The sequence below is a fragment of the Callorhinchus milii genome, unplaced genomic scaffold, assembly GCF_018977255.1.
Source record: "Callorhinchus milii isolate IMCB2004 unplaced genomic scaffold, IMCB_Cmil_1.0 Scaffold1, whole genome shotgun sequence".
In the NCBI taxonomy this organism is placed as follows: domain Eukaryota; kingdom Metazoa; phylum Chordata; class Chondrichthyes; order Chimaeriformes; family Callorhinchidae; genus Callorhinchus; species Callorhinchus milii.
In genome coordinates this window covers 32443071-32455844 of record NW_024704742.1, presented here as the reverse complement: position 1 = coordinate 32455844, position 12774 = coordinate 32443071, and the positions used below count along the sequence as shown (strand labels likewise).

Genomic DNA, 12774 nt, shown 5'->3' with positions numbered 1-12774 from the left:
GCTGGTGATGATAAAGGCATCATTGAGGATCTAGACAGTTGGGTTTGGGGGGCGCCAGGGAAACATAAGAATTAAGAGCAACAGTAGGCCATTCGGCCCCTCTAGCCTGCCCCGCCATTCAATAAGATCATGGCTGATCTATTCTAACTCCACCTACCCGCCTTATCCCCATATCCCTTAATCCCTTTATCCACAAGAAATCTATCAATCTCAGTCTTGAACATGTTCAAGGACTGAGCATCTACAGCCCTAATCTTGTGGATCAACCTTTTATGCGGCGCCTTATCGAATGCCTTTTGGAAATCTAAATACACTACATCCACTGATTTCCCCCCTATCTAATCTACTTGATATGTCCTCAAAAAAATCTAAAAGATTTGTTAAGCATGACTTCCCTTGTGTAAAGCCATGTTGATTCTGTCATATTGTGATCCTTTAAATATCCCACTACGATATCCTTAATTAAGGATTCTAGAATTTTCCCTACCACCGATGTCAGACTAACTGGTCTATAGGTCCCCATCTTTTCTCTCCCACCCTTGTTAAATAGTGGTGTGATGTTTGCGATCTTCCAATCAATGGGAACCGTTCCAGAATCCAAAGAACTTTTAAAATGGTTAAATGTAAGTTACAAAAGCCGGAAGACCAAACCACCAGCTTTCTGGATATTTTTCACTGCATATTGTCAGTATTTGGATTTTGCAAGTAACTGTTTTGTGAATTAACACAAAATAAATAACTTTTGTTTGTAACTAGAAGTGACAATGAATTTGTGTTGCAAAATTAGACCTCCAATCCTGACAGTTGTAACATCAGAATTATTAAACTTGCATCTATCATACCAGATCAAAGCCCATGGAGATGAGACAAGCTCGGAGGTCATCTGGCTCCATTGCCTTATTTTTCTTCTATTGAGTAGATCAGCAAGTAAAGGAACAGGTGGAGGATTGAGGGATTTCCAGCAGACAGATCGGGAGCCCATGGTGCAATGGGTGAAGAGGCAGCATATCGGAAAGAGTCAAAAGGTCATTCAGAGTCCGAGGATACAGCAATTCCAAATTCAGGGCAGGTGAGAAGCAGGAAGGGAGTCACTGACACACAAACAAATCAAACAGGAAAGGAACAACCAGGGCACAAATGCGAAGCAAAGACCAAAAAGAATATCAACAAAGACAGGAAAACACAGAGGTTGAGAAAGGAAAAAAAAGAAACAAGTTTAGCACCTTTTTACTTGTATGTAGAAAATAAACATCACAGTTTGGTTAGTACCTGCTGATCATTTCCAACATGACCAAGGCTGATGAGGCAAGCTTTGAATTCCTCTGGTCGCAGAATGCCAGATTCATCCTAGTATCACACACACATTAGTTACAGCATGCAATGGGCACATACACTTATACAGCATCTATCCCGAACTAAAGAAAGATGAGAAAAATTACAAAGTACTCAATTAATGAATGGTAAGTTCCATGCTAAAAGTTAAGTGTTTAATAATAATAATCCTTACATTTGACATAGCATCTTAGCACATCTTCGAGATGTCTCAAAGCGCTTCACCGTATATACTGTAAAGTGAATTGACTGTATATTTTGTGGGCGAAATGCAACAGCCAATTGCAAACAGTCGTGGATTGAAGTAACCAAATTTTTTTTAAAAAAAATTATTACCCCCGGGAAAGTGTTCCTCCAATCCACTAACAACCAAGTTACTTCTTACTGCTAGGTAAACAGAGGCACGTGGAGTAAGGAAACTTGCCCAACATTTTGCCCTGCTGGGAATCGAACCCAAGTCTCTCATTTGCGAGACAAGTGCTCCATTAATGCATTTATTTGGTAAGAAGGAAATCTTTCTTTACATGAAGGGCGATTAACAGCTGTAACTGCTTAGCAAGAAAAGTGGTAAAGAACAAGAAACTGACTCATTTCAGAAACGTCTTGTTGCTGTAATGGGAGGATGGTGGGGTAGAAATTTGGTACTGAGATCAAATGGGCCAAAGGGGCAAATACACTGAGGAATAGTAAACCAGTGAATGACGAACATCTGATGTGCCATGTTGCAGCAGGAATAGCATCCGACATTCAGCAGCGAAAAGAACCTGGGGTTAGAGGATTTAATGAAACTAGAAGAAAAGAATCAGAACATACTGGTTGGTCGTGCAATAATTTAATGGTCAGCGTTCAATTTCAGTGAGTTTAGTTAAGCGTGCTTATACTTAGTGCAACTGAATCAAACAAACAGTAGACTCCTTGAAAACTACAAAATCACTCATAAATAATCTTACATGTTCTCGCCGAAACAGACTTAGATGGTTCCTCACATTCTGGTCAATAAACTTTAGACCAAATTACAAAGTCATACCTTTAAAAAATGTTTTATGTGAAATGCTATTCCCAGAATACTCCAATGGCCTGTTTACGTGTCCCATTTAATCTTTACAAAATAAAAATCCCCCCAAAATGCATATTTTGCTCTTGATACAATTTGAAACTGAATAACCTTCTACAATTATATTTTAGGTGGTTTATGGTAAGTTTGCTCCATGTTTTAATCTCCTTGTACCATGTCCTATTTGATTAAGTGGGCAGTCAATCTGCACCCCTAATCACTTCTTGCAAACTATATCTCACAAAATGCACTACAGCCTAATTCTAGGCGAATATCTCTGACTTTTCATCACTCCCTAACAGAGAAAAAGCCTGGTGCCTGACAGTAACCAAGAACATAGTGTGCAATACATCAGAAATGAAAGCCTGTGCTATACGATTTTATGGTGCAGTTATCTGGAGCTCAATACTACACCAAGCTACAAGACCAGTCAATTGTGCAGCTGTCAAGAGCTCCATGTCACACAGATCCACCACAACATCTTATTGTAAATCAACATTTGGCATCCATTAATAAGACACTGAAATGGATAAACGGAGCACTGTACCCTGTCAAAATGGTTAAATGAAGCTCGGAACTCATTCATCTGTTCCTGGGTGATTCCTTTAGCATCTCTGGTCAGAATCTGGGTCTCAATCTCATTCATTGTTCGAGCAATCGTAGTAAGGAGCAATTCCCAGCCAACCCGGATGTGCTACCGAAAACAGGAGAGGGGAAAATTATAACATTGTTGCTGCAACACATCACAATATAAATTCACTTCACCTCGATGACTTGCCATTCTTTCAATTAAAAACGCTGTATCTGTTACAAGACCTCTGAACCATAGCTCCTGACATGTTTTATTTGTTATGTTAAGGACACTCACATTAGCAAGGACTGTGCTATAACACAGGCTTCATTCTCAAGTCTACAAGGATAGTGGAGCACAAAAGATGCTGGTGTTCATTTATGATTTCAGTTACATTCTCACCTAGGCCTTATTCTCCTGGGTGATATAAACCCTGATTTTATAATTGCCATTGATGGTAGCTAACAAAAATGTTGTAGATATTGTCGTGATTATGAATATTGCCATTATTTTTAAACTAATATTTACACAAATAGTCAATGTGCTTAGAGTTGAGATTCCTGCTTGAAGATGTGCATTCATGGATTTCAAATTAGGTCAGACTCAGGCTTGGTTGTCATACCTCCTGCTTAACAATAAGTGACTCCAAAAACTCCCTTCTGCAATAAAACTAGGCACCACATCACTAGTCCAGTACCTCCATGGTGTAATTGGTGTGCTTATTGTCAAAAATGAGAGCCTCCTGAATAAGCTGATTATCTCCTTCCAGTTTGTCAACATTGGATTTGTAGTTAATGATGATCTCCTCATAGTTCTTCAGCTTGTTCATCTGATCCTCTAGGGGTCCACTCATGTCAATGGAGCTGCTGGCTATTTCCTGTATAAATATAAAACATGTCCAGAAATTAAATTGTACGAGTGGCTAACAAGCCTCCAAAGAGCAATGAGGCACCTGTATATAACGTGGAGTCCTGTAACTCAGCGGTTAGAGCACTCGCCTCGCAAGTGAGAGACTTGGGTTTGATTCCCTGCAACGCAAAATGTTGGGCAAGTTTCCTTACTCCACACGCCTCAGTTTACCTAGCAGTAAGTAGGAACTCTATCCAAGTGCCTTCGCCTTGCCTCCTCCCTTTCCTCCTTCAAGGCCGGTCTCAAGACCTTTCTCTTTGACTGTTCCTTCAACTCCCCTCTCGACTGTCTACCGCCTCCTCGCTCCCTCCCTTCCTTCCCCTCACCCTGACCATTTCCCCCCTGCTCGGGTCCTGACCCAACTGTACAGCGCCTTGGGACATCCTCCCGACGTGAAAGGCGCTCAAATGGAATCTTGTTGTTGTTGTTAGTCGATTGGCGGATCGCTTTTCCGGGGTTAATAATTCCTTAAAAAAAATAATCTGGTCACTCAATTCACAACTTTTTGTGGGACACTGCTGAGTGCAATTGGCTGCCACGTTTTGTCCAAAGAATATACATTTATTTTCAGTATATTCTGTGAAGTGCTTTGATACATCTTGAAGACGTGATAAGGCACTATCAAATGCAAGGATTATTATTATTATAAATTTATGATGGTTTATATTCCAAAGTCATTTTCTAGTGCATCCAAAACTGAAATAAAAACCACTGCTGATTTTAAAGCTGTGACTCCAGTCTACATCCCTTTATTTTATTATAACGTTTTGCACCTTTCATATAGGATCATTTTTCAAAGGACTTTTATAGAGACATATTGGGAGCTCCAACAGAGTAAGCGATAGGAGGGAGTGACAAAGGGGTAGTCAAAGATGTGGCGTTTTTGTAAGATGCTCAAAGAAATCTACTGATCAAATAAATGCTGGAGATGATTTTAAATTACCACAGAGCATCAAGAACACTACAGTTCAGATTAAGAATTAAGAAACTTGGCTTTTTAACCAAGCTTCTCATGTTTGCACTATCTTCTGGTGCAACAAACACTAAAGCACACAGATTGTTTACTGGAATATTTTATCTGGAATTTTGTATAAAACTATTCTGAAATTGGGTAACAATTGGGAATAAAAAGAGTAGTGGAGGGTACATAGTTGAGGCCTGAAATTCCATCTTAGTCCGAAAGTCAATTTTGTCTAAAGTTTTAGAAGGCACAGAATTTGGGAACTTCTTAAATTCATTCTTAATTTGGAAACCTGTTCATAAAACAAATTAGCTTCTAATTTAAGACTGAATGTAAAGACTTTTTTGTAATTTTGAAATATTTCATTTTGAGAAAATAATTAGACCTTTGCCTTCTTGCCCCAAAGGTTATTATATTGAATTTATAGTAAAAAGTGACTGTTAAAAGACTATGTAAGTTGAGAGCTTTCGCCAAGGGATTCTTTTGGGAAGTGGCATCATATGGGTTTAAATCACAGAAGTCTAGCCCACAATGTGAATTCTGCTGTATTCCTTCATGATATTTTAACTATATTGGAACTCGCTGCATTTTAAGGGAAAGTTAGCCTGAGGTAATCTGCAACTGTCAAACAATTTAACTTAAATTGGATTACTGCTAAGTGATATCCGAAAAACCTTGATATATTTTCTGAGAGGCTACTCTCTCTCTTGTTAATGTGCCTTGCAGATATTGAGACAATACATTTAAGTGCTCTATGATGCTTCTCTGCATGAAGGGCGTGATATAAATGCAAGTTGTTTTAATAGTGTCAGAAGTCATCTTGGGCTCCATCCTCACTGCGTTCAAGGGCACGGATATTGTCACCTCAACCCACGATGGGATGGTGGATTGGGTGGGGGGAGGGAAAGGGTGGTGGGATAGGGGGAATGGTCGTGATCAAATCGTAAATCACCATCCACAATGTTTAAAATGGAATCAGTTCTTTTAAGGCAAAATATATAAAAGAAAACATAGAATTTTTTTAAATTATTTTTAAATTGTGAATCACTCAATATGATATTCAAAAAAGAGTTTGTTTTTATAAAAGGTAATCCACATGTTTATCTTACCTCCATTTTACGCTGAATCCACGGTCCGATGATGTTGGCCTGGTTAGCAAATTGGCGACGCAGATGTTCGTTGGAATGCTGCCTCACAAGTTCCTCCTGTAGGGCGGAGTCTCTCTGTGGCACCAACTGTTTCACCTGCCATTTAACATGATTTACCTTCAATTCAATGTAATCTAAATTTGCTAATCTACTCATCAAACACTAGTGAACATCTGTCTTCAGTTATGGATGGTGTGTGAACCATCTGTAAACGCAGCTGTATCATGCACCGTATGTTAAATGCAAGTATACATAGGAATCACTGTTCCTTTTGGGTTTTTGCAATGAAAATCAAAAAGAATGGTTGTAATTACACAATCAATACATCATTTTCATGTGTTATTCAAAGATGCCTGTAAGTCCCTCTGTGCAAGTGCTAACATGGTGCACAATACAGCTGTGTTTACACAATGTGCGCAATAGAACAAACCTGTTGGTTTTTCCAGACCCATCACTGAAAAGTGAAAAATAAGATCAAATATCCACTTCATGTGCTACATCTGTATTGAACAGTAATAAATCAGATATTTTCCTTAGAGGCAGCTGGTTAACCTACACCAATAAATACAACAAAATAGTGCACTGATGATGGACAGAAGAAATAAACAACACTCATTTGTGTACAAAATAAAACCTGTTACATGACTTTCTCTGCTCGTGTGTCCTTTACTACAATAATAGGAACAGGAGTAGATAATTCCGCCTTGTAAGTCTGCTCTACAATTTATTTACTGTCAGTTCTCTATCTTATTAAATCCCATTTCCCATAATCTTAATACCCTTACTTCGCAAGTATTTGCCCATATACCTTTTAAACACCTCAATTTATTCTGCCTTTACAGCCTTGTAAGGCATTGCATTACACAGTTTTTTTCCCCCTGGATTCATACTGTATTGATTTTGCTTTAGTTTTAAGACCGATTGTAATGAAATCAAACAAGATTAATGGAATGTAATTAATCACCGCTCTCCATATATGATGCCTCTTACTCTGTTTGAGGTGGGGTATGATTTTAGATATTTCCTGTGCCCTTTACACATTAGAATATATGAGAATATACAACACAGAAACAGGCCATTCGGCCCACCTGGTCTATGCCGGTGTTTATGCTTCACGAGCTTCCTACTGCCCTTCCTCAACTAAGCCTACAAGCAAAACCTTCTATTTCTTTCTCCCTAATGTACCTGTCTAGTTTTCCCTTAAATACATCTATGCTATTTGCCTCAACAACTCCTTGTGGTAGATTGTTCCACATTCCCACTACTCTCTGTGTGAAGAAATTTCTTCTAACTTCCCTATTTGATCTATTTGTGACTATTTTATATTGATGGTCCCTGGTTTTAGTCTCCCAAACAAGTGGAAACATCTTCCCTATGTCTACCCTATCAAAACCTTTCATCATTTTAAAGACCTCTATCAGGTCACCCCTTACCCTCCTCTTTTCAAGAGAAAAGAGTCCAAGTATGTTCAGCCTTTCCTGATAGGTATAACCTCTCAGTTCTGGGATCATCCTTGTGAATCTCCTTTGCACTCTCTCCAGTGCCTCTGCATCCCTTCTATAATATCTTCACACATTTCTCAGCTATTAGTGCAGATAACCTGTTCACCCATCAAGCCTCAGTCAGGGATATGACCTTAGATACATCTGTCTATGTTGCTCTGTGCCTGGAGTGTGTGAGAATACTGCAGGAGAGAACCCGAGATTCTGCAGTACATTACTTCACTGGTGTGTGCTGCTATTAAGCAATCTTCCCCCTTTCTGTTTACTCTTTACAAACTCCATATTCTATCGAAGAAAGCAGACTACATTCAGCAGACAGGAAGAACTGCTCCCTTTGTTCAAAGCAAATAAGTACCCGCTGCTGTTTCTGATTTGATTGTTTGCGAGAATATTTTGTCTGGCGATACCTTGTCCCATTTGGCACGGATTTCTTCAGGGGATATGGTACTGTAAGGATCTGACCAAGTCGCTGTAATACTGTAAGTCTGAACAATCTTCTGCACTTCGTTATGAATTCCCAGAATGGCCTGCTTCTCAGCGTCAGCTTCCGCCAGGGTGGCTTTAAACTGTTCATGTGCTGTTATCAAAATCTAAACATAAAAAGAGATGAGGGGCAGGGAAAGGAAACATTAGACTGGGTATTTCTACAGCATTATACATTATCCTACGCAACATATTTTACGACCGTCGTCAAATATGTACCCACTTCAACCTGCTAGTGAATGTTGTGATGGCAATAAAATGAAAAACATCTGCTTTGGTTATTATAATAATAGTAGCATTTGATATCTTACAGATGTTCTTTGTGCGTGAGCCCATAAAGGGTGCTTGCCAGGCTATTCTACTAAGGGGGCAGGCGCTCAACAGCCCTACCCAAACTGGTCACCACACACATAGGGGAGGAGAGAGAGAGAAATGAGTTTACATCTTTACAAATAAATATTACATCTTTTTTAACCTTTTGGGGGGATAAAGTATTTTTGATTTAGGTGTGGCCAACTATTTGGCAATGAGTTGCTGTGGCACTGAGTTAACATCAGTGGGGATTAGACATTAACCCCAGGAATTCACTCAACTTGTCTTTGCAACATGGTGCATTAATTTAGCCCTCTTACACCATCCAGCTCAATAACTCTTCCAATGCCCTCCCTCTTACTTTAAATAATTATTTGCTATCTGTGACAATTCTCCTCTTAAAAACTTGCTTTATATCTCTACCCATGTACTTCCCAGTTAGCTACAAGATTCAAAACACATTGGAACCTACTGTACCTGAATCTCATCAATAGTATGAACAATAAACATGTCCTGCAGATCTTCCATGGCTCCTTCCATCCAATTGTTGAAGGGAGCAGCCCTTTTTGCAAACTCCAGATACAGCTGATCCATGGTTTCCAATAACTTCTCAGTCCTCTGCTCATGGTTAAACAAAAGGGTGGAGGGGGGAAGAAATGCAATAACACAATGAAGTTTTTTTTATAAGCACAGTATGCTCCAGACATTTTAAAGCCACCTGTGGTAATGCTGGAGTGGCAACATACAGCTTTAGCAAAAAAACACAGATATGCTGAGCTTTTTATCTCTACCTTCTTGTGTGGCGAGGATTAGAGCATACAGAAAAAAAAATTGCACAAGGGACCCTAACAGATTATTGTCCTCCCTCTCCCCCACCCCTCCCCACCAACATACAGCTAATGAATAATAATAATCCTTGCATTTGGAATAGCGCCTTTCACGTCAGCGGGATATCCCAAAGGGCTTCACAGGATTTATTGTAAGATTAACATTAGGAGCAGAGAACACATCTTTTTCCCCTAGCTGCAGAGCTTCAAGGTCTAGGCAGAAGACACGGAGAGGAAAATATAGGGAAACAAAGCTATTAGTTTTTCCATTTCAAAATAAGTGGAACCAGAGCACAAAATATGTTAATGTAATTTCAGACACCACAGATTATCATTCTATCTAGTCTACCCATCTAGTGTCTCACAAAATGTCATCCAAGTATCAATCTAAAAATCCAATAACCCTGGATATGGGTTGAGTCCCCCATTTGAAACCCTTCGCAGTTTTCTGCTCCACGACCTGTGCTGGTGGTTTGCTCCATTGTATTTTCACCTACTCATCTTCATGCAAGCATCATACAAATAACCCACCTCCAGTGATTCCCTCCGTTTCTGAGTGAGAGTCCCAAGTTTGTCCCACTCATCACAGATGTTCTGGCATTGTTCGTTTACTCCAATGGCATTGTGATAATCTAGTTCACTTAAAACAAAAAGTTAACAAAAAATGTAGAACTGTAATCCTTTCATCTCCAGAGATCATTGCAAACATAAGTCTATTCGACTGTGCTTATTGACAAATAATAATAATCCTTGTATTTAATATAGTGCCTTACCATGGGTTTGAATCACATCAAAGCATTTCACAGGATTTACTATAAAGTGTAGCTATTTTGAATTTATAGGCAAACTTATGAAGCTGGGTTTGAGTTCATGGTCTAATCGTTAATATGATACACTATTGCAAAGGTTTTACTTATGTAAATCATCCATTTTTTATTTATGGAATTCAATTATTTAACAATTTATTTTACAATAGAGGACCCTTGCAGCCCCACGTGCTGAATTGCACAGGCTGAGATCAATTAATTCAGTAAATAAGAGATGGAACGTTTCGGCCCATTCTGGCTCCATAGCAGTCACTCACCAACAGGCAAACAATGCCAAACAATCCTCTCTACTGACAAAGCATGCTAGATGTCGACACCCCAGCAAACAAACATTGTGTTTAGGTTTCATCAGACAATGGGTTTTATAGCAATTTTAAGCTTTATACCCCCAAGGAATCGGATGATGGATATTGAGCCAAAAGAGAATGCCAACAGCAGCAATTCTGGGCAAAACATTTCAGTTTCCTTTTTTTAAACTTCTCAGCAAACATTTGAACTTCCCCAAGTCCAAGTCTTGCAGGGCAGTGGGGCTGGAGCGCTGCAGACGTGGATACTTTAACAATATTAAGATGAGGTTGCTGCTGAGTACGTGAATGATCACACCAATGTTTTCACCATGGTCTTAATCTTCTCCACAATTTCTCATCAAAGATTGAGAGGCACAACCAATCAATCCTGTATACCGACAAAACATTCTGGATGTCAACTTAATTAACTTTCAAAACCTTCCTTTGGAAAAAAGGAATGCACATCTTTTAAAGATAATGAACTTATAGAAAACTGCTTTTCAAATTCTTAAATACGACATGGTGACAATAATAAATAATAATCCTTGCATTTGATATAGCGCTTTTCACGTCGGGAGGACGTTCCAAAGCGCTTCACAGAACACACTGTAAAGTAAATTGACAGTATATTTGTGGACGAACGCGGCAGCCAATTGCGCACAGCAATGTCCCACAAACAGTCGTAGATTGAAAATGACCAATGTATTATTGATTTTGGTTTTGGAGGGATTATTATTAGGCTCTGTGGGGAGTAAGGAAACTTGCCCAAGGTTTCGCCCTCTGCCTGGAATTGAACTCGGGTCTCTCACTTGCAAAGCGAGTGCTCTAACCACTGAGCCACAGGACTCCACTATCAAATGAAAGCTGTTTATCAGTTAAATAGCACACTCCTGCTAATGAAACATACTTCAGCTCCTGTGCGATGGCAGCAATTTGCTCTACCCGATCTTGGTGTGCAGACAAGTCGCTCTCAAACGCCTCGTGCTTCCTCAGCAAAGCCCGAACTTCAGTCAAAGATGCAGATTCATAGTCTTTTTGTCCCAAAAGGTCAATTTTCCCTGGGAAAAATACAAACATGTATATTCAAATTCAAAATACAGCATACTGAAGTAGCAATGAGCTACTTGTGAAGATCATTCAACTCCCTAAAAACCTGCTGACTGAAACTTAGGTTGCATTAATTTTGTTTTCTCTTTCGGGAAGCTTATTGTGCTTTCACTGACAGCCTATTAATACATTGTATTAATTAATCAAATGCACTTATAAAATAAACTGCTGTTGGGGCACAGTCCACAATTTAAAAAAAAAGGAAATTAGAACATAAGAACATAAGAATTAGGAGCAGGAGTAGGCCATTCGGTCCCTCGAGCCTGCCCCGCCATTTGATAAGATCATGGCTGATCTTCAGACCTAACTCTAATTACCTGCCCTATTCCCATATCCCCTAATCCCTCTATTTTTAAAAAAATCTATCAGTCTCAGCCTTGAAGATGTTTAAGGACTGAGCATCTACAGCCTTCTGGGGTAGTGAATTCCATAAATTCACTACACTCTGAGTGAAGAAATATTTCCTCAACTCTGTTCTAAAAGGCTGACCCTTAATTTTAAGACTGTGACCCCTGGTTATAGATTCTCCTACCAGGGGAAACAGTCCCTCTGTATCTACTTTATCCAGCCCTTTAAGAATCTTATATGTTTCAATAAGATCTCCCCTAATTTTTCTGTATTCTAGAGAATATAGCCCTAGTTTATTCAGCCTATCCTCATAGGTCAGTCCCCTCATCCCAGGAACTAACCTAGTGAATCTACGCTGCACCCCCTCTAGGACAAGTATGTCGTTTTTTAAATAAGGAGACCAAAACTGCACACAATACACTAGGTGCAGTCTCACCAAGGCCCTATACAGTTGCAGCAAGACTTCCCTACTCTTGTATTCTAAACCTTTTGCAATGAACGCTAACATGCCGTTTGCCTTCTTAGTTGCTTGTTGCACCTGCAAACTAACTTTTTGAGACTGGTGTACAAGGACACCCAAATCCCTCTGAACACTAACACTATCTAATCTCTCCCCCTCTAGAAAATAATCTATTTTTCTATTTTTTCTACCTAGGTGAATAACTTCACACTTCCCCACATTAAATTCCATCTGCCACCTACTCGCCCACTCCCCAAGCCTATCTATATCCCGTTGCAATCTTTTTGCATCACCCTCAGGGTTTACTCTCCCACCTAGTTTAGTGTCATCCGCAAATTTAGATATGTTACATTCAATGTCCTCGTCTCGATCATTGATGTAAATTGTAAGTAACTGAGGCCCAAGCACTGATCCTTGTGGCACTCCACTAGTCACATCCTGCCAATTTGAGAGTGGAACTAGACTAAGTGGCCCATACGGAGAATAATATCAGCACAGTTCAGCTGGGCTAACTGGTCTATTTTTATGCGGTAACATTTGAATACAATTTACATTTATATATTGCCTTTCATGTGAGAAGAATGTCTCAGAGCTTTACACTGCTAGCTGGACAACTGAGCTGGGGGAGGGGGTGAATAATGACTGA

General features: G+C 39.5%; 1 protein-coding gene across 1 annotated transcript in view; it reads right to left on the bottom strand.

Moving 5' to 3' along the window:
* LOC121849974 (alpha-actinin-2-like) overlaps positions 1 to 12774 on the bottom strand; it is a 53558-nt gene that overhangs the window by 2773 nt on the left and 38011 nt on the right. The window contains exons 12-19 of the mRNA XM_042339647.1: positions 11121 to 11271; positions 9631 to 9739; positions 8750 to 8890; positions 7885 to 8067; positions 5937 to 6071; positions 3655 to 3834; positions 2934 to 3080; positions 843 to 908 (exon numbers count right to left, since the gene is read on the bottom strand). Of these exons, the coding sequence (XP_042195581.1) occupies positions 843 to 908; positions 2934 to 3080; positions 3655 to 3834; positions 5937 to 6071; positions 7885 to 8067; positions 8750 to 8890; positions 9631 to 9739; positions 11121 to 11271 (1112 nt within the window). The remainder of the gene's footprint in view (positions 1 to 842; positions 909 to 2933; positions 3081 to 3654; positions 3835 to 5936; positions 6072 to 7884; positions 8068 to 8749; positions 8891 to 9630; positions 9740 to 11120; positions 11272 to 12774) is intronic.